The 21904-nt window shown below is 41.4% G+C and overlaps 2 protein-coding genes across 13 annotated transcripts in view; both read left to right on the forward strand.

The window, feature by feature from the left end:
- The window catches only part of fnip1 (folliculin interacting protein 1), a 40631-nt gene extending 22582 nt beyond the window's left edge, over positions 1-18049 (forward strand). For 6 of the 7 annotated variants that reach the window (XM_044223530.1, XM_044223531.1, XM_044223535.1 and 3 more), the window contains 10 exons: positions 1122-1257; positions 2222-2423; positions 2976-3061; positions 8431-8577; positions 10408-10577; positions 11580-13359; positions 13560-13725; positions 14342-14542; positions 14720-14835; positions 15620-18049. In XM_044223530.1, coding sequence (XP_044079465.1) covers positions 1122-1257; positions 2222-2423; positions 2976-3061; positions 8431-8577; positions 10408-10577; positions 11580-13359; positions 13560-13725; positions 14342-14542; positions 14720-14835; positions 15620-15698 — 3083 coding nt within the window. In that variant the 3' untranslated portion in view covers positions 15699-18049. Of the gene's footprint in view, positions 1-2; positions 496-1121; positions 1258-2221; positions 2424-2975; positions 3062-8430; positions 8578-10407; positions 10578-11579; positions 13360-13559; positions 13726-14341; positions 14543-14719; positions 14836-15619 lie in introns of those variants that run through there. The other variant, XM_044223536.1, reaches the window with a different exon arrangement.
- A 1941-nt stretch (positions 18050-19990) lies between these two features.
- LOC122888738 (rap guanine nucleotide exchange factor 6-like) overlaps positions 19991-21904 on the forward strand; it is a 157956-nt gene continuing 156042 nt past the window's right edge. For all 6 annotated transcript variants that reach the window (XM_044223519.1, XM_044223523.1, XM_044223521.1 and 3 more), the window contains exon 1: positions 19991-20511. In XM_044223519.1, coding sequence (XP_044079454.1) covers positions 20437-20511 — 75 coding nt within the window. In that variant the 5' untranslated portion in view covers positions 19991-20436. The remainder of the gene's footprint in view (positions 20512-21904) is intronic.

Genomic DNA, 21904 nt, shown 5'->3' on the forward strand with positions numbered 1-21904 from the left:
GACTAGGAGCCAAAGCCTGGATTGACCTGCACTCAACACAGCTTTCAGCCCTACAGTTGAGCTTTGAATTTGGTTCACATTTATTCTTGTCAAGACTAAAGAGGTCAAGTGAGGAAATTATTGGACTATTACACCTCAGAGTTTTGTGTCTCCTCCTTTTCGTCTCAAACACATCACGGGTTCCCACAAATGTTTTTGATCTCTGGCTCTCATCGTCCAGATTGGCCAAAACATGACTGATCATGATCCACTTAATGAGTATATTTTTTCACTTCCTGGGTCAAAATAGTTGCCCTGCTTTAACTTCACTGTTCAAGGTCAAGAGTGTGAACAGTTACACAAGCACTGGTTACTTTAACCGGTGGTGCTTAAGCTGCAACTTCTGTGGTATGCAGACGCACATGCACAGTTTTCCATTCATTAAAACAACCCACAGGTGCACCCTCTCAAGGCTGATTGCGGTATGGAAAGAGTTTGAAAGGCGAGATATGCGGGGTAAGAGACAAAAAATGTAAGTGTTTTAAAGTATTTTGACCTAAAACCAGAAATAAAGACGATGATGCAGGGGTAGAAGGCGGTGTGGAGGTGTTTACATGGCCTCTAGGGTCCGGAAAACCTTGTGCAATGTAAATTGACCCCCTACCCCCCTCTACAAACACCACCATGCCCCACTGGCATGACTGGTATGAGGGGAATTGCGCTTTCTGTTCAAACCTAGGTCACATGCAGAGGATTAAATATAGCAGCTCTCAAAACCTGCTACTAGTAAAAGAGCTTCTAAGAAGGGTGTGTGTTTGGATGTGTTTTTGTCTAGCTTTGTGTTTTGTGTGCTGTATTTGTTTGCCCTTTTCAAGTTCTTTGTCTTAGAACAGTTATTGTCCTCTAGATTTCTGTCCAGCTATGTGTGGTTGTGTGTGTGTGTGTGTACAAAGTGTCTTTCAGAATGAGTAACCCTACGCACTTGTTGTCTGACTCACTCTTGTCCTTATTCTCTTTTGTCACCCACCATTCCCTCCATCTGTTCTCTATTCCCTTCTGTTCTCCTCCTCCTCATTCTTACTCTTAATTCCTCTCCTCTCCTCCATCCATCCTTCTCTCCATCCCTCCACCTGTCCCTTTAGCTTCTCTGAGCAGCCTGTTGATCACTCCCTTCCCATCTCCTGGCTCCTCCCTGACCAGCAGCTGTGCGTCAAGCTACCAGCGCCGATGGCTCCGCAGCCAAACCACCAGCCTGGAAAACGGCGTCTTCCCCCGATGGTGAGACACATACAATCATACATGCACACACACCTGTTCAAGGTACATGTTCAAATGCATTTTATACCGACAAACTTGCTTACAAATAAAGAAACTTGCACATGTTGACTGTACGTGCAGTGAAGAACAACTATAGTCAAGTCTTTCACACACACACACACACACACACTTAGAGTAGTTAACGTAACGCTTAGAAGAGGGAGACAAGTGTTTAAAATCCATGTTCTTTTCTGTACAACTTTCCAAACACACACTTAGCGATAGGGAGAGACTCTGTTAACTCCCCTCCATTTTTCTTCCCTGTTCAGGGCCTCTGTCAAGCTTTTGTAAAGTTTATCCTGCTAGGACTTCCTCAGAGTCCAGCAGGCAGCTGGGAAAATGACACTGCTACTATGCACTAATAACTGTGCTCTCAAACACACACTCACAGTTCTATGACTAGACAGGATGCTGTGTTGGACTGTCACTGTAAATGCAGCTGTCAGCCTCTAAGTGTTCTAGTCTTCCAGGCGCTCCAGTTCAGCAGGGCCAAAGAATCTTGTTTACAAGTTGCAACAGTAAAAAGGGCTAGGTTTTAAAGTCTCTTGACATGTTTTCTTTGCTTAACAGATGTGCCCAAGTATCCTTTCTGCTTAGTTGTTGAAACGGGTAAAAATGTTTATTGTATGTAGAATATTTACTGGTAATATCTAACCCTTAGTGTTACAGTATTAATTTGCTGCAAAAGTACAAGACACTTAGCAAACGAGACCCTAAACACTATTCTAACTAGTTATGTGAGATAATATGTAAGGTAAGATATAACTTTATTGATATTCATGGGCAAAAGTACTAAGAATCAGATTTACATGTCAAGTAAACATTTGGAAGTTTGAGCAGCTGCACACACATTTCAGCCTCTGGAAGTTGTATCGTATCTGACTTTGCTCTGAAGTTGACTCCCTGTGTACCCTGTCCTGATCAGGTCAGTCGAGGAGAGCTTCAACATGTCTGACGAAAGCGGTGGACCAAGCCTCGGCGTGGCTCGGAAGAAAAAGATTGCCATCGGGGTCATCTTCACACTGTCCCCCAACCTTGAGGAGAACAACCGCTTCCAGGACTTCTTTTTTTCCCACTTCCCTCTCTTTGAAAGCCACATGAACAAACTCAAGAGCGCCATTGAACAGGTGAATTAATGTATATGACTGTGATTATAGACCAACTACATGTTGTATTTGGCAAGAGTTGAACTTCTTCTTAATTCCCCTTTTTTGATGTTGACATTAATGTTGTTATTTACTCCAAAGATTATTGTTTTGATGTGTTAGAGGTTTGTTTCTCTTAATGCTTTTCAATGGGAGATGACAATTTTCCTGTGTTTGTATTCTTGATCACCTCCCTGATTGACACTGTGAGATAAGCCTGTCAGTGAAATCCATTTAGCAGTGAATAGTGCCCAAATGCAAACCTTATACCCTTTGCTGTTGTAATTAGTAGAGTTGCTGTCAGATTGACTGGTCAATGGTCATACCTTGTATATCTGCGGTTTTGTTTACTGGTGTCTGTTGTTGGCACTGTCAAAGCTCTGGATGACTTCCAGTTTTGCCCTCCATCTTCCCTTCTACCCCCCCCCCGTCTCTTCTCCCTCACAAATCCCTTGCTCCACCTTTCCTGTAACTTTGTTTGTCAGCTTGAGTGCCAAATATCTCAAAGCGCATGTGTGTTGTGTCACTCTCAAGGCCATGAAGATGAGTCGGCGGTCACCTGACGCTAGCCAGAGGGCCTTGGCTTACAGCCGAATGGTGGACGGCCTCAACGAGTTCAGGTTGGGAAACAACTCACATTCACTCACTGACACAGACAATCATCTTATATAATTCATTTTTTCCTCATTTCTCCTATGACCAAACTTGCAAACATAACACAAACACAGATGTTTTTGTTGAAAGCACCTGACAACATCATTGACTTTTTAGGGAGTGTTTATGCCTACAATAGGGGGTCATTGCATACTTTATAACAACATTTTATAACTGAGATTATCCTGCAGGATTCAGCATTATAGCATAAATTAGAAAAATATGTTTTACATTGGACAAAAACAGTCAAACCCAATCACTCACAGTTTAAGCCAGAATGTCTTTTTACTGCATGTCTGTTAGCACCTTTCAAAGACTCACCAAAGCCAACATCACGGTGTCATTCAGTTTCTATGTACTGTGGCCAAATACGCATTCTCTCCCTGGGTATATAGCAAGGTCTCCACATCATGGAGACTCAGGAAATATGTGACATTTAAACATTGTTTCCAGGAAATTGATGCTACACTTTACAAGACATATCTGGTATTTACATTATAGATCTCTGCACCATAAAATCTGACACAAGAGCATGCTTTGCAGCATGTATCATTAATTTTCAAAATCAATATCCATCCTTTTTGCATATCATGAGACATTTGCAAACTGTGTGGTTTACAGTATTTCTTTTCCTGGTAGTGAGGGATAGGATGCAGGAAAGCCAGGTGTGATAGAAAGAGAAAGGAAAGGTAAAGGGCCTGTAAAATACTGCTTTGTGTAGAATACAAGTAGCTGCTACACTGGGGAAGACGGCAAAATAGGCATGAAACTAAGCTTATCACACACTGTAGAGTAAAGACAGTTGGTGTCATATATTCCAAATAATTTCGTCTTTTAACTTTTTTGTTTTTTACTTTTTCCAAAGTAGGATTTGTCAGAATTGCAACTTTGCTAGAACAACTTTTCAGATCACAAATTTCCAATTTTAAGTTCTCAAATAAAGTTAATCTATATCTAAACTGCTTAGCGTACATTTTATCCAAAGCCTAGTCTTGTTAAATTACAATTACATGCACCAGTAGTGAACTCTTAATATTCCTTAAAGTAGGTCACAAAGTGCCCATCCTTTTGTTACTCATGTTATGGCACTCACATTTGGGCAGCTTTAATGACCTGAGAAATATTTTGCACATGCCTTTCATTCCAGGCATAGTTTGTTAAGCTAGTGGGTTACCAGGCATCATTTAGAGTTTCTTTTCCAAAAGTATATCAAGCGGGCAGTAAACTGTGTTTTTGCTGATAACATCTGATATTCACCAGCTGCTGTGGCTTGCAGACAAAAGAAGCATCTCATCTATCAACAAGGTTTACAAGACAGTTTTTGCATTTAATATTTCTCATGTTTACTAGGCAATGGTCACATTATGTTGATACTTAACTGCCATGAACATATCCTAAAACATCATCTTTGTTAGAATTTTTAATTTAAACATCAAATGCTGCTTTTCATTCTAAAATTATAACAGAGCAAGCGAAAGGGCTGTGTTGGCATAGGCTGATAACTGTCAGTGAGTATTTAGTCTCTCTGTGGAATAAGTTGAATTTATGGGATCTGAAGGTAACAGAGGTGAGGTGAAGGAATTCTGTAATTCTGCTCCAGTTACTGATGCAGTGTGCTGAGGTGTCGCAGCAATCAATAATTAATGAATACTCACTGTGTTTTATGTGAGGATAGCGTGATACTAACAGTCTCCGCCCTCCTCATAGGTTCTTTTTCTGTACCCTTACATGATAATTAGTAATATGCATACTAAGCCCTGTAAGAGATGTTGAAATAGATAAAAGAAAAGAGGAACACACTGTTCCCTACCTTTCTTGAGTAAACCATAGATGTTGCATTGTAACAGCAGTGCATGCTGGGAGTTCTTTATTTAGGGTTTTGGTTGTGTTTAGGGAAGCTTCTTTGACCAAAGTTTTAGAAGCTACCAGTTACTTCTCAACTCTGCACCACGTCTATCCTGTAGTTGTATTTAATCTTTAATCTTTGTGAAGACATGAAATATGAAATAATACATTTGTACTGATTAGGTTCCAAAATTGCATTTGTGTGTATGGGTGTGACTTGCTTGTCAGTACTGTATGATTGTTTGGTACTCATAAAACACACAAACGTGTGTGCGTGCGTGTGCGTGTGTGTGTGTGTGTGTGTGTGTGTGTGTGCGTGCGTGTGCGTGTGCGCGCGTATGCACACATGCCTGTCTCCACCACTACTTTCACTTGCCACACACACACACACACACACACACACACACACACACACACTGGCAGGCAGTTCCCTGTCTGAGGTCCCGTCATTGCTGCAGTCATATGCCTGTTGGCAGCCGGCCACAGCAACCCAAGCCTCCGGAGTGGCAACCCTATCTACCTTAGACACTGGCCACGAGCACCAGAATAGTAAATAATATGTGAGTGCCAGCAGGAGGAGGGCTATTGCCCGGGACAAACAAAATATCTGTAAAATCTCACCTTCAGACAGCAGCTAAATATAAGTGTACCCACCTTTGCCATTAAGGGCAAAGACTTCATGGAACATTACAGAAGGAAACTGGAAGAATTGCCTTTGCTTGATACTGCTTTGACGTAGTTGGAGGGTGGGCACGCACAAATACTCATGCATGCTGGCAAAGATAAGCTGCGCACTTAGTAGAGGCATGTGCACATAAAAGTGACACCAGCCTATATTGGGGTTACATTAGGGTTTGCAGTCAGAGTACAAGCAGGAGCACTGAGAGAAACAAAATCACTTAACACACCAGGGTTAGGAGTCTAATTGCCATTTTACCACACATACATAAAAATAGTGGACTTATCCTTCCCTGAAGCACTTTGGGTAAAAGTATGCACCAAATGGCAGCCACCAGAAACTGTGGGACTCTACAGCCTAGTAGTTGCTTCAGAGTTGTTAATGTAACATTAATGCCAAACATGTTGGTTTTGAGGCCTATAATAGCATAAAGTTAACTGAAACAAAAGCAAAGATCAAAACAAAACAAAAGTCACTGAACAGCAGTTAAAATCGACACAATTTATAATGGCGAAATGTTAGTTTTATACAACACATCTGAATATAAGTGGTAAATCAGTAATAGTGGCACATTTATTTTGACTCTGAAAGTGCATTGTTGCTTGCATGAAGATACAATATTAATAAATAAGATGTAAACTGATGCTAAAAATGCAGTTTTGCCCCGAATTATTCCAGATTATTGATTTAAAAATTGAACCAGAATATTTCAATAACCATAACTGTGCAGCTATGACTTGAAATATATACGAGGGTCTATAAATTGTCTTAGGAAAACACAGCACATAGTATAGTCAAAAGCCATGGATGAGGTCAGAAATGTTTGAATTGATGCCCTCCATAGTGAGGTAATTTAAATCTCTTAAGTCTCTTTAGCCTGACACATCAATTTAATTTCACATCACAGCCGCACTCTTTAAAGTTCACCTGAACAGCTGCTGCAGAGAGGCTGAGACTAGATCTCCTGCTCATCTAGCACTGGCTCTGCCTCAGATCTCTGCCCACTGTGGGGCTTTCAGTAGGTGAATGTACACCAGACACTGCAGGGTCAAGTGGGGCCACGGATAAGTCAATCCGTTTATAACACAGGAATGAATAAAGCATTATTAGCTCATTTGATGCTGCAGTCCAAATGACGGATCAACCCTTCTGCCCTGCTGACAGCAAGATGTAAAGAGAGTCGGAGACATGTTTTGGTTGCGTTGAGTTACAAATGACATCAAGTCCATTCTGGTTTACCCTGCTATGGCCACTCAATGATTCATCAGTGATTAATTAATTCTCAAGCTCAGTGGTAATGCAGTGATCCCTTAATGCAAAAGTCATATTGGAGTCTGTTATAAGCTTCTAATGCACTGGTGCACTTGTAAAGACTTGTTCTTGTTGAATGATTAATTTTTTGGAGAGAGAAAGCAAGACAATGCCAGTTTTGCTAGCCAGAAATGAAACATTTAATCAAAATTAAGATTTGTTTCTACATCATAAACCACATGTAGCTGGGTATTTTTTTGTGTTTTTATTTTTTAACTCAGTTGTTTTTGAAGGACAGTCAATCAAGCAATTTTCTCAGAATTGGCATCCTTGTACACTACTACTACTGACCTGCTCCTAACTGTCATTCTGATTATGTTAATCTTGAAAGGACAGGTTTAGGGTTTTAAACACTAAACAGTGTTGTCAAAAAATAACCACTTGTAACAACTCTCTTGCAAATGCAGTTAAATTCATTAGTTCTTCTTTTCACACCCAGTTGATAACTACTTATTATAAACCCGTAAACAAAGACTACACATGTTCTTCCTGTTTTCTTGAAAAATACATCAAGCTAAAATTGCTTGATTACTGGAATACTGGAGTTCTAGTGAAGGTCACGTTCACTGTGTGACACCTGTGCTTTCTCTCAGCTTGCAGGCTGTCTGCGTCTACTCTGTCACTAGGTTCTTTATAGGTCAAAGAAGTTGTGAGTTTACTGCAGAATTAACCTTGTTTACAGCCTGTGATCTCCAGCAGTTTCCTGTAAGACTAAATCAAGCTTGGAAAATAGCTTGAGTTTTTATTCCTTATCAGTAGGACCTGCAAAGTCTTGTGACAGATCACCTCGGGTGATAGCAGCTGTTTAAGTTTATTACACTTTTAAGTTAGCCTGGCTATGATGTATTAGCTGTGTTAGCTGAAGATTGCAATTGTAAAATGGATTCAGTTTATATGTTTGCAAGGAATAAGAGTAAGCAGATAAAACCATCAGAAACACCTCATCCTTTAATAAAGACTGACACCTCTTCTTTGAATCTCTGTACAGTTTTGCATTTTCAAACCCAGAGTCTGGCAGCTGTAGTCCATATTTCAGCTCTGACTAAAAACGACTGATTTTCCACATTCCTCAGGCTGCAGAGATTCCCCTCTGCCCCTGTGTGAAAGCTTGGCCCCTAGCCGAGACATGCTCACCAACACACCCCACGTTCCATGGAAACTCCAGTCTTTCTCAATGGACAAATGCCCCAACTGAGCCACATACAGATAGATATACACACAAGCGCACACGCACACTGTACAGAGCAAGAGACAGGGTTGCGTGTGAGTGCGCGCAAGTTTGCCGGACTGTTACTAACACACACACAGCCAGGGTCTCCCATGGCCTCAGTGCAGACAGCAAAGCTCTGTGAACTGAGATCTCTTTTGTTTACCCCGAGAGACAATAACGTGTCTGTTCTCTCTCTGTTTTCTCTCTTTTCCCCTCCTTCCCTTTCATTCGCTCTCTCCATGCCCTCTCCCTCTTTCATCCCTCCCTCCCTCGCTGTACCTCATCTCCAGGATGACCATCTGCGACCTCTACACCATGCCTCGCGTGGCTGAGCCCGTCTGGTTGACTATGATGTCTGGAGCGTCGGAGAAGAATCAGCTCTGCGGCCACTTCATGAGGGAGCTCTCCCTGCTGATGGAGCAGGCCTCCAAGAACCAGTTGAGTGTCTTTTTGTACTTACACCTGGTCCACCATCAGTCACTTACTTTCAGACAGGCATTTAAGAGGTTGTATCCCAAGCAGGGATCAAGGGAACTATATCAGAATGCATTTTCAAACACACATCTATCATATCACATAGTGGTTTTCAGCAGTTCCAAGGCCACAGCAAACCCACCTATTGTGGAAACACCACTGTTCAAAGCATTAAGAACACAGACAGGAATCAAGTAAGCTCACAGATATAAATAAGTAAAGACATGCACAGTAGCACTCAAACATTAAGAAATGGTACACGTGCATGCATATTTTTTCCACATCTTATTTCCTGGACGAGCATATCAACAAAGAAACAGATGCAGGTTCACACACTATTAATTTTATCTCCCACATACACACATTCTATGGTCTGTCTCTCCCTTTCTTACACTTAAACACATGCACACTGTGAGTGTTTCACCCTCTTTGCATTTGTCTGCCTCAGAGGGAGCTGTGAATGAGACGATCCCTGCCAGTCTCTAATCGCTTATTGTTGCTGTTACAAAGCCATGTCAAACCACTGCTAATTGTACATATATGAATTGGTAGCAAGGCTTTTATTGAACATAGCACCCGTATTCAGTACAGCTGATTTAAGTAGCATTCAGTTCACTGAACTGAATTATTATATCAAGTTGATCTTAAAGGACTGGAATAATTGCCAACATTTTTTAAAGATATGTGTGTTTTTCTAAGATTATTTATATATATATGGCATCAAACTAGCATTAAATAAAATATAGAACACAACAAGGGATAAAGGCCAAGTTAACTTTAAAGATCTACAGGTACAGGAATAGTCAAGGGTGGACTTGAATTTACAATCTGATAACTCGGCTGAAGAGTCCAAATAAAAGAGTGGAAATTCAAACATGAGCAACAGTAAATCGATGTAAAAAGACATTGCCGTGCTGCCGACACTGTTTGATTGGAGATTTTTAAGATGATGAAGATTGAGGAATGCTATCATTAATGGTGCATATTTTTAAAACATCCGTACCATACTACATGGTCCAATGTAGTTTCTCATGTTCTCTAAATGCCTGCACGCTTTTGAAATGTTGACCATGAATAGAAACTGCGTCTCCTAGGCAACCATTTATTGAACATAGCACCCGTATTCAGTACAGCTGATTTAAGTAGCATTCAGTTCACTGAACTGAATTATTATATCAAGTTGATCTTAAAGGACTGGAATAATTTTTACATCGATTTACTGTTGCTCATGTTTGAATTGTTTGAATTGGTGTTTCTTAATCAGTATCGCTTCTCAGTTAAAGTCACTATTTCCACCAGCACTGATTAGGATGACTACCATGCAACTACTTATATGTGGCGATGATTCGCAAATGAAGCATCGTGTCTCCCTGGCAACCATTTGTCTTACTGTATCACATCATGTCTTTTCTGAGGCATCCTGCAGTCACATCTGTATTTTACCACGTGATTGAATTTGACTACCATGGCAGTGTTGAGTCATGAGACAGGAAGGGAAGTAGACACTTGTGGTCAGGACTGAGAAATGAATCATGCTAATTGAATCTGTGTGTATGTGCATGTCATTTATGTGTGTATCTACATACGTCTGTGAATGTGTGTGTTGCAAACAATGGATATGTGAATCTGGTGTCCAGTTAAGCAAGAAAACGACCAACGTTTTCCATGTAGTGGCCTAACTAAACAAGGTCAGGAGGGAAACTGAGAAGTAATTTCTGAGTGCAACCAGCTAGGAAGTGAATTTTTGGATTCTCCTCTACTCTCTATTGACCAACCCATGTCTGATATTCCAGATTCCTCCCTGCATTATTGACAGCCATCCTGACCAATCATCTAGCCTGGGTGCCTACCGTCATGCCCAATGGGCAGCCTCCAATCAAGATCTTCCTTGAGAAACACTCCTCCAAGAGCGTCGACATGCTGGCAAAGACGCACCCCTACAACCCACTCTGGGCACAGCTAGGTGAGAAAGTCAAACATAAACACACAGAGAGTGAGTTGAACAAACCTTTGTTTTCTCTCAAAGCACCCTGGTGGCTGGGGAGTAAAATAAAACACCCGTGTTTGGTCTTCATCTTGGCTGAAGCTGGAACGCATCCTAACCTGCCATTGTTAATCATTACAGCACAAAGACAAGTTAGGACTAGACTATCTTGCAACTCTATTAAGCCTTGAATCTGTATTAACTATTTGTGTGTCATTGTCATAGGTGCAATGCAATTCCTCTAGTCAGGTTTAAATCATCTCTGTAGCAGCATTTCACGTGAAAGTAGAGATTTCAGCTGTGATAAATATGCTATTTTTTTGCAATCAAATTAAGATGTAATAATACTGCAGTTGGAGTAACAGTGAAAATCAATTGGCTACTTTTTTCCCCATCTATACTTTTAAACTGTCCATGCGTTTCCCTAGTTGATGAGAAGTGCACCACGTTGTCTTCTAGTGGAGCATATCACATTAGTGGAAATCCATAAGATGCATTTCTGAAAATAGTTTGTTGTAAGTAGTTGATTTATAGGCGCATATAGCAAATAATGATGTCCTCTAAATACAGAAATCTTAAATCATTAAGAGTGTATTGTGCAGTCCACACTTTCACCTCAAGTGACATGGGAAAGTGAGTTTGTGACACCTAGTGCTCATAGCTGAGAACTGCATACCAGAGCATCGATTTGTCATATGAAAAAGAATGGGGTATGTTTAGCTAATAATTGTTTAAACATACCTTTTATAAGTTTGGGGATGTGTAATTTGTGATTTTACTCTCTGTCACATTTTTATACCCAACATTATTTCTCACCCAACTGAGATAAGAAAAATGTGAAACTTAGCAAACGGTTAGATTTTAGTTTTATTCCAGATCTTACAAATGATTAGATAGAAATTACCTGTTAAATGTAACTGATCATCTAAAGACCCCTTCAGCGATGTTAATGGTTGTTGTTTTTTTCATCACTGTGTGTAGGCGACCTGTACGGGTCCATTGGGTCACCGGTGCGGCTGTCGAGGACAGTGGTGGTTGGCCGTAGACAGGAGCTGGTCCAGAGACTCCTCTATGTCCTCACCTACTTCATCCGCTGCTCCGAGCTGCTGGAGACCCACATGCTGGACAGCGCTGAGGATGAGGCCATTGTCATGCCTGGTTCCCTCATCACCACCTCCCTAAGGAAAGGAGAGGTGGAGGAGTCGGACTATGTTCTGGTTACTGTCCACAAACCCAACGGGGACTACTTGTCCCAAGGGGCCCACGGCCGGCAGACTGAGGCAGAGGACAGCAGCTACCCTTCAGACAACAGCCTCCAGAGCAGCACATACACAGACACAGAGGTGGAGCACGGCACCGGGGACACACCCAAGGAGGAAGATGAGGATGAGGCGGATGAGGAAGACGAGGAGGACAGCAGTGAGAGTCAAGGGTCCAGGAGCAGTGTGCTTCAGACAGGACACAGCCAGGGTAACGACCCCGTTATCAGGACTGCAGAAGCAGCTGAACCCGGGGAGCTGTGCAGGGAGTCTTGCAGCCCACTGGCCACAGAGGCCCGACTGGAGACAGTGCTGCGTGTTTGCTCAGACTCCCCCCGGGAGCAGGTCTGTGTGCTGGATACAGAGACCAAAGGCGACCTAAAACTTATTGTCCCATCCATACACACAACCCTTGCATCAAGTCCATCCCTAACTCCTGTCACCACAGAGGGTAAAAGCTGGGAGGCTGGGATGGATGCAGGCATTGGGAACCAGCCCACCAGAGTGCTGGCTCCTCGGCCTTTGGGGATCCCTCTAGAGAAGAAGCCTCCTGATAAGAACCTGGCTGCTGCAGTACCGGTGATACCAGGAAACCCAGTGACGGGGCCCATGGCTTTGACTCTAACAGAAGGGGAGGAGCCGGCAACAAAAGTCACTTTCCTCATTGGAGACTCCATGTCTCCTGAGTCGGACACAGAGAGCCGCAGAAGGAAGGTGGAGGAGGAATTCAAAAAGCACAAGAAACAACTCAAAGACAAACATCTGCTTCACCAGCAGCTGCAGCTGTTGCTCCATCAGCAACAACAGCATCATCAAGGGCAACATTATCAACAGCAACCGCAGCAGCTGCAGAGAGGAGCAGATACAAAGACCAGCAACACCGGTACATCAGAGGACCAAACCAAACAGACCAAGGCGGCTCCAGCCCTGCAGCGGGTGTCCAGTAAGATACCCCAGTGGAGCCCAAACTGTATGGACGATTTTAATGAGTATCAGTTCAGACTGGAGAACCGTGTGGAGACTAGGACTATAGACGATGTGGCCAAACGACAGGAGGCCAGCAGCACAGACAGTATCCACAAAGACTTGCTGGACCCCTCGGGAGTCCCCCGGCCTGGTGACTTGGGGGGTCACAGCTTTCAGGGTGCAGTCAGGGGTCAGGGTTTGGGTCTCTGTTTAGGTTCAGGTAGTGGAGAGGTAGGCTCTAGCAGAAAGAGAGATACTTTGTTGGATGTCCAGGCGAGGTGCAGGTGTGGGTCTACAGATTCCTCCGACACCTGCTACTGCAGGGGCTGTTCTGCTGCGCAGGACAAGGGTCTTCTGTTGTCTGTTCCCGTCCCCCAGGATGGAAGCAGCAACAGCAAAGAGGACCAAAAGTGCAAAGCCGTGCCCGTTAATGACTGGGAGATACCGCGCAACGAGAGCTCAGACAGCGCGCTGGGGGACAGTGAGAGTGAGGAGACAGAGGACTGGCAGGAGGAAGTGCTGGTGCCCTTCCCTGGGTGAGTAGAGGACACATACATTCATTCACAGACATTCATTCCCTGCTTACTTTCTCTTCCTGTCCACAAACAGTGAGCTGCACTGGTATGAAGTGCTTTGGTTGTAATTAATACTCATAGTAATAATAATGGCAGGGAATATATCCTGATCATTTGAAAACCAAAAAACCAATATCTCATGTCATATGTTTGATTTATAGGTCAAAGTTGGTGGAGAACTTCTCAAAGCCAAGCATTGCCAATTTTGGCCGGTCTCTGTTTGGAGGCTACTGCCCCACCTACGTGCCAGACTTTGTACTGCATGGGTTGCCCAGTGACGAGAAGCTACGGCAGAGCCTCATGGCTGAATTAACCCATGCTGTTCAGGTAAAGGACTGAAGTGTTTGGACCCATTCTTTAGGGAGCTATACTTTTTCATTGCCAATACAAAATACTGAATTTTAAGTATTGCTTGTGATTCTATTCCTTTTTTAGAGCCATGAAGAATTAGAGTGCGATCACACTGAGAAATATTGTTTGTGTTTGTTATTTAAATTCATACTATCCATATTTTCTATATCACAGTATGGAAGGTATATGCAAAATTATTTATAAAATAATCAAATTGACATTCAGTGCAGTCAGCTGTGGGTTCCACTGTTGGGGTACATTGGATAAAACTCATTACGTGTAACTCAGTTTTGGCTTTTAATCTTCTTAAAATGTTTATTTAAGGATCATTTTGTAAAATAATACCACAATATGATCATATCATTATGAGACAATACCGCTAGATCAACGATAATTATGAATTATTGCCTGGCCTTATTTAAGTATTTCAAACATTTTTCACTGTAAAAAAGTAATTGCCTTATTACTTCTTTTAATAGGTTCTGTTATTCACCATTTAGGAGTTTTGGGCATACATTAACTTGTGATGAATCCCTCTTTTCATTTTGGTATGTGTTTCACTGGTTTAAATTACCATTCTTGTCCTCTGTAGCATCCAGTATTGGATGAGCCCATAGCAGAGGCCGTCTGCATTATAGCAGACACAGACAAGTGGACAGTGCAGGTGGCCAGCAGTCAGAGACGAGCCACAGACGTCAACAAGCTGGGGAAGGAAGTCCTGGTGTCCAGCCTGGTTTCCAGCTTATTGCAGTCCACTCACCAGCTCTACAAACTCAACCTCTCACCCAACTTTGTACGTTACACGTCTCACGCTTTCCGCTATAATGCTTGTACGAGTGGAATAGGTTTCATAGCTTTTTGTAGTCAAGATGCTGTTTTAACCACTGATTATTTGTCTATATACAGTAATCACCATGTTGATTCTTGTGCTCTACCAACCATGTTTCTGTCTCTCTCCTCTCCTCCTTAGTGTATAATGCACCTTGAGGACCGCCTGCAGGAAATCTACTTTAAGAGTAAGATGCTTGCTGAGTATTTGAAGGGCCAGACAAGAGTCCATGTGAAAGAACTGGGCATGGTCTTAGGGTAAGCGGTTAACCTTTATTCTTAACTCACAGGTGCTGTAAAGCTGTACATAAAAATTAGGATTTTGTTACTTTGTTACTGTGGAGTTTTTGACCTAATAGCGCTATGGAGCAGTTTTTATGAGTGGGTCTCTTTTTTTTTTTATTCTAGTGCGCACACGATGATGCATATGCACATGCATTAGCACGCGGGTAAAGCAATAAATAGTCCAGCCAAAGAAGAGCGCTAGCTAGTAAACATGGATGTAAACAATGCAGGGTTCAAACTTTTAAGAAAAATTAGCTTTGCAAATGTTTTATGAGGAAGGAAATGCACTTGACATTTTTGTTTTGTTAGACCTCCAGGATACACAGTGTGTTTTTGTGAGTAATACCGAATGTAAACATAACTTGTTTTATAGAAATCTCCACAGGGCATCTTCTAATGAAAATCTATCCCCGTTAATGTATAGAAAGTTATTCTGGAGCTAGAATTATACATAAAAACCAGTGTTGTGTGTAAATAAAAAGTTTAACTATAATTTTACGTATAATTTGATGTGTTCAATATTAAAAGAACTGCAAAAAAGGTTGGACTCTAAACTTTATTTTGCCAGGCAAGTCTGTAGACTAGTCAGAAGTGGATCCAGTCGAAGTCCAATCTGTAGCTCGCGAGGTTGCATTCACTGTTCATTGCATCAGAGTTTATGGCCAAAGAAAAATTAAAATGTCAGTTTTATCCTTTCATTTTAAGTGGGGCACTTAGATCTTATCATATCCTGATCTTCGCTCTGGTATCTTTGCAGAATCGAGTCCAGCGACCTTCCCCTGTTGGCCGCAGTGGCCAGCACTCACTCCCCCTATGTGGCCCAGATCCTGTTATGAGACCGTAATAGCAGTGAGGTCCCATGCAGGGAACTGCCTGAGGAAACCAGTCAGACCTGGGTGGTGCCACTCTGGCCCCAAAAACGGCCGTCCATGCTCCACAGCTGACCCCCGACATGTGGGCTAAGTGGGATCTTTGCTTGAGCTGAGCCTGAGCAGTGCACGTCTTCATGGACCACAGCCACAGCCAGCGCCTCCCCTCACTACCACTGCTGCTGAATTTGTTGCAATGCTGATGTTGCACCACAGGGGGGAACTAGAGACCACAGTCCCATAGATTGAGTGAGGATCTGAGGATGACTGAAGCATGCCTGAAATGACCTTCTCCTGTTGTTTGAATGTTTCTTTTAAAACAGGACTTTTTTTTTTGGACACAGAAGCCAAAGACTTTATTAATTTTTCCATTTGAGAATGAAACTTTAATATATCTACAGTATAATAACAAAGGATTTTGTTTCTTCTACTGCTTTTTTTCTCTGTACAATCTTAAACCCAGTCGTACCAAGTGAAGGACTACAAGTTTAAAGGAAACAGATGGATGTTTTTAAACATTACTTTGAGGTAAATATCATTAAGAACATTATCAATCTCTTGCCAATTATGTTATTTTGTTTATCTTCATGTATTTGTTTACAAGCCAAATTTCCCTGAGATATCTCAATGACAACTTTTTATTTTTTCATCAAATTGCAATGCATACCTGATTTTAAAAGCCTATTTTCTGGCCATGTGGGGGTAATCGATGCACATCGTGATTTATTGTTCTACAAACTGGTTTTGAAATGGCTAAAAGTGGCTTTGACATTCTATCAAAGGTACATCACTACCTCAGATCTTCATATGGGCAGTGGATGACACACATTTACAATTGCCCCATAGAAAACCCTGAGGTATACTTTTTAAGCTATTTTAATCAGAGGAATGTCAGCGTCAACTGTGTGCAGACTCTATGCTGTGTTCTTTGAAAAAGGGAAGGCTGTTAAATTCCTTAGGATGATCGTTACACAAAAAAAATGGAAGAAAAACATATTTTAGCCTCAGAATGTGATTAAGAGGAGAAGGGTCCCTTTCTACTGTGGAAAAGCTAAAACATGCATCATCTACATATATTTTAAAACCAAAATGCTGAAATATTTTCACACTTTTATAGCTTCCCCACCTTTTATACGATGTTTACGGCTTCGATGTTTGCTGCAGAGAGAACGGAGCAGAGTAACACAGTAGGCCTTATAGTGGATTAAAATATGTATCAGTTAACACTATTTTCAAACATGTTTCTATGACAGTTATATACTCACAAAAACACGCAAAATACAAAACTATAGTAGCACAGTTTTTTCTTTTGTTTTCTCTTTGATTTTCCATGACATTGACAGTAAAATGATTTTGGTTTTGCCATTTAACCGGGGTGCGATTTACTGAGCGTAATGTGGAGCTCCAGATGCTTTCACAGCTTGTTTTTGGATTCTCTCCAGGGCATAAAGTGCAACCTACAGCAGGGCTGATGGGACATTATTTCATTGTTTTCATTATTGCTTTTGTTGTCATCAGTTGACAGGATTGTAAATTAATCTATATTTTCTTTGTTTGATCGCAGATAAAATAGGGTGAGTTAAAAATTCCCCAATCAGTGTAAACAGTCAAAAGCAGAGAAGAACTCCTGATATTTACCTTGATGTCGAGGGAATTGCAGGCAGAGGGACAAAGTTTAATTTGGTCAGCAGCTAGCTCGGTAAAAACGCACCTGAGTGATTTCTGGAAAGTAACTTTCCTAAATGTCTAAAAATCTTACTTAAAGATTGGAATGTGTCTCAGGCTTCTCAAACACTGTTTGTAACAGAGCTTGTTGATGTGCTTTAGGTTCACAGTATGTTGAACTGTATGCTGAGAATGGCTTATATTGCTAGAAAAAGCAGGAATAACTGGCAGTGTAGCCCTAAGAGCAGTGTTTTGTTTCTTTCTATAAACTCAAATCGCACCCTGTATATGACACAAGTCTTAATGGAGATGTGGCATGAATGCATCACAGGCTTCTGGAGAGCTCATTTTGCTGGTAAAATTTATATATACATGCTTGTTACTGTATTGAAGATGCTCCGCTGTATCAGCCTACATTTTGTACAACCCAGCCATTATGTTTAAAAGGTATGAATTTATATCTGCTTTTCCCTCTTTGTATATAAATAAATTATTCAGTTGCCCATGGTATGTGTAACGGTTCATGTAAACTGTACAAACTCGGTTTATTTCCATGTATTTGTACAGAATGTCTTTTAAGAATTGTCTCCTCAAATTATTTTTTCCCAATTTTATGGGAATGTTGTGCAATAAAGATGCCGATGTTAAGAATTTATGCGTCTCTGGGAATGTTTTCTGTCACAGAATCAAAGGGAAAGGGGGAAAAAAATCCTGGAAAAGTTATATATTGAATGTGTGAATATAAAATCGTTTTCCCAAAACTGCAAACCAGAGATCCAAGAGCTATAATTCAGATCCAGGAATTGATGAGTGAAGGAAAAAAAAAAACTTTCAACTTTTATTTGTCCCCGAAGGGTAATTGGTTTTTGCAGAAAGACATTACCATACCTCGGTAGTTCTGTACTAACAGAGTTTACACACAGAGAGACTTCACAGTAGATATGACCACATATTCTGGTTTGTACTTGTTTAGAAGATATTGCATTAATGGCCTTGCCCTCCAGGTTTGTGTTTCTTCACGTCTCAGATTAGCAGCTGTGGTTTCTTCTCTCTTTTCCCAGAAACACTGAATAAACTATCCCAAGATTGTGTTAATTGTCACGTGTGAACTGGTTTTAGGTTTGTGGGTAATCCCAGTTGGGAAGTTTTCTTTTTCTTTTTTTCTTTCCCTCAAACTTTACACATTTTAATTTTGTATGCAGACTAGTTTATCCATTATAATTTCTCCATTGCAATAAAATTGCCTAATTTTTTAAACAGACTGGAAAGTAGCTATAAATCAGTGCAAACTCTACAAGAATAGCACTTTTGTTTAGATTAGTGGTGGTTTGACTTCTAGTGCTCAACATCTGGATCACACATTTTACCCACCTTTGAATTTACCACCCTGAAACTGGGGCTGTGACCATAGACTGTATAAAATAAGCTGTGACTCCACCCCACCGTCCTCGCGGCACAGGAGGTAAAACGAAACGAGCACACACACCACAGTTATGCAATAAAGGAAGGAGTGTCCCCGGGTTGAAAGTAAATACACTGGCAGCAGATATGAATGTATCTCTTGTCAGTGAGAGCAACGCTGTAATCCCACTTTCCTTACGTGAATAGCTGTTTTAGGCTGCGATCAGAAAAACATATGAAACAAAACAAACTGGTGGTCAAGTCAAGCGTGTAATCTAAATCCAGATACAACTAGGAGAAGTGCGTTGAAACTGGCTATGTTTTTGCAGCGTATGCTTTTACAGTACAAGTCTAACTGTAAAATAAAAAGTCTAAAGCAGGACGTGGCGTTTGATTTTCTGCTTAACCAGAAGGCGCGAATGTCTTGAGTGAGCTGTTTCTTTTAAATGCACATCAGAAATATGATTATTCCGCATTTTGAGCAGCAATCGTCAGTAGCAATCTGACTTCAGAAGTGACAGAAGTCAGAGGGAGGATCTGTGGTGCATTGATTGACTCCTTTCGAAGTTCGTACACTCGAGCGCCAAAATTAGTAAACGCGTTTTTTTATGCCATCAAAGCTAGAATATATAACTTTTGAAAAATAAATAGCATATTCTTTGTCATACAAATGAAAAATTGGATTCATGAGCAATAAAAGGCACTCTTGCTCAATTCAACACATTCAGGAGTTTTGCTGATACAGCCTTACTTGGTCTGGTATTACCAATAGCTTATGGTGGCTGATATTAGCTAATGTTAACTTTAGATAGATACTGCTTGGTAACTGACATTACAAAGTAAGGTCACTAACTTTACGACTCCTCTCTACTATACTTTTTTAGCAATCCTGTAGTTGTCACTTGTGGCAAATGTTCTGCAAAAGTTAAGTGTTGTGTCAGGTAATGCCATCTCATCTAAGTGATTATTTTCTTGATTGCACCAGGTAACTCAACAAAACTGAATGAATTAATCTATGTTGCCAATTTATACAACACATTGTTTGGTTTCGTCTTCGAAATATTGAGCTAATTTTGCTTTTCCCCAGCAAATATTTCATAATGTGAATAAAACACTTGGATGGACACATAAATCCAATCTCGCACAGTATTTAGCCACCACTTGTGTCGTTCATGTGTCACTCCTGTCACAAATTGCCTTTTTTTCCGATAGCATCTGAACGCAGCATTGTTCGGTTCAGACAGATGTCGTCAACTCTCCGCACTCAGATCTGGAAGAGGAGGGATCTAATCTGAACTCCTGGATCTGACGGACATTAGCTACCGAGGTGGATATCTCCTTTACCAAAGATGTACAGAATTCAAGACAACAGATCCCGTAGACTTTACTTTCTGTCACACTTTAGTGGTATCTATTTTTCGGACGCGCAGTAGTTAAAAGTGGAGTTTTTCTCTCTCCTGGATAAGAAGGAGCTCCTGGTTTTGGAGTAAACTCCATCCATGTTCGGCTCGGCGAGGACAAGATCCACGGGGATGTGAGTTTGTTCAGCTCGTGTCGGCCAAAAGAGCAACTAGGAGACGTGAAAGTGAGGTTACCTAAGGGGGAAGTAAACGTCCTGAGGTGGATTTGTGCCGAAGTTATGAAAATGACCGGAACCATGGAAACTTCTTTCAAACTGGCTTTGAAGAAACCGCCCTCACTGCGGACAGCTGAGGTAAACAAAACTATTGTTTCTTTAATTAGCATCGCCTTGCTAATGTTAGCCAAAGTCAAACTGTTGCTTCAGCTCGCTGAAGGAAAACTGCACTTAGCTGTCAGTGGAGTTTGACTGAAATGAGTCTAAAGTAAGTTACTTGTGGACAAATGATCTGTAATTTATTTAATTGGGACTTTTTCATACAGTCCCATAATTAGTACACACTGTACATGACTTAACTAACAGTCTGCAACTTTAATAAAGCCTCTTAGCTAGCTAGAAGTCCTTCTCAGGTCAAATACAACAATTAGGCAACTCTAACTTTATGCCTTGCTAGAGTAGTTGGGTGTGCAATGCAGAAATAACACTCAAATGGAAAAGCCTCGAGTCAAGTAAAAGCATACAGGACAAAATGTGTCAGAGGTTCAGTGGTAGGCTACCCAAACTGGGGGTGGGACCATACAGGGTCCTTGAGAGGGTGTCAGGGGTCCCCCATCAAAATGTTTGCGACTTTCAGGGTAGGAGTCAAGAGAGAAACTTCTGTATAAGAAGCCAAGAGCTGGTGGGTTTTGGTCCTTGACATGGTTGCATTTACTGCACTGCATTCTGGGCCTACAAATACAGTCTTACCAAACAAAACACAACGACACTGCTTCCCATCAGAGGGCTTATGCCTAAACCCTGGAGATAGTTTGTGTAAACTTTAGCTTGAATGAGGCCAGTTAAATTTAATCACTGCTGCTTTCTCATCCCTCCTACACCCCTCCTCTGCCTCCTCCCTACATGAAGCTGTGGAAACACAGCTGGCTTGTAACTGCTTTAGTTACGCTCTCTGCCCAAAAATAGCTCCTACCACCGTACTCCCTTCCATGTTCAGCTGCTGGTAATAGTTTTGAAGTGCAAGCACTTTTCAAAGCACTATCAGAGTACAAAAAATGTTTTTAAAAAACCAGCTAGCCTTCAGCTTTGCATGACGCTTTTGAAAAGGTCCCTTTTTATGGCTCTGATCCTCTGTTTGTTTGTGGGTGTGCATGGTTGGTAGAAAGCCTCTTTCACACCTTCATAGAGGGCATTTGTGCAACGAACCATAACACCTCTGTTTAGTCCACAAATATATCACTCAGTCATAGCAGTGAAGTGGATCTGTGATTTGGTAATCAACCACATGATAGCTAGCACTTTGATAGAGTAGCTAAATTTAGCCTTATCCTCCCAAATGCAATGGAAGAGTCACCCTTTTTTCAGGGATGCTGAACACTAGGGGTGTAACAGTACACAAAATTCACGGTTCGCTATGTACCTTGGTTTTAGGGTCACGGTTTGGTACTTTTTTTGGTACAGCAGGGAAAACAAAATAATTTTTTTGGTAATTTCTATTATTAAATGTTATGTAACATTAAACAGTGGCTCA

The sequence above is a fragment of the Siniperca chuatsi genome, linkage group LG14, assembly GCF_020085105.1.
Source record: "Siniperca chuatsi isolate FFG_IHB_CAS linkage group LG14, ASM2008510v1, whole genome shotgun sequence".
NCBI classification, from domain to species: domain Eukaryota; kingdom Metazoa; phylum Chordata; class Actinopteri; order Centrarchiformes; family Sinipercidae; genus Siniperca; species Siniperca chuatsi.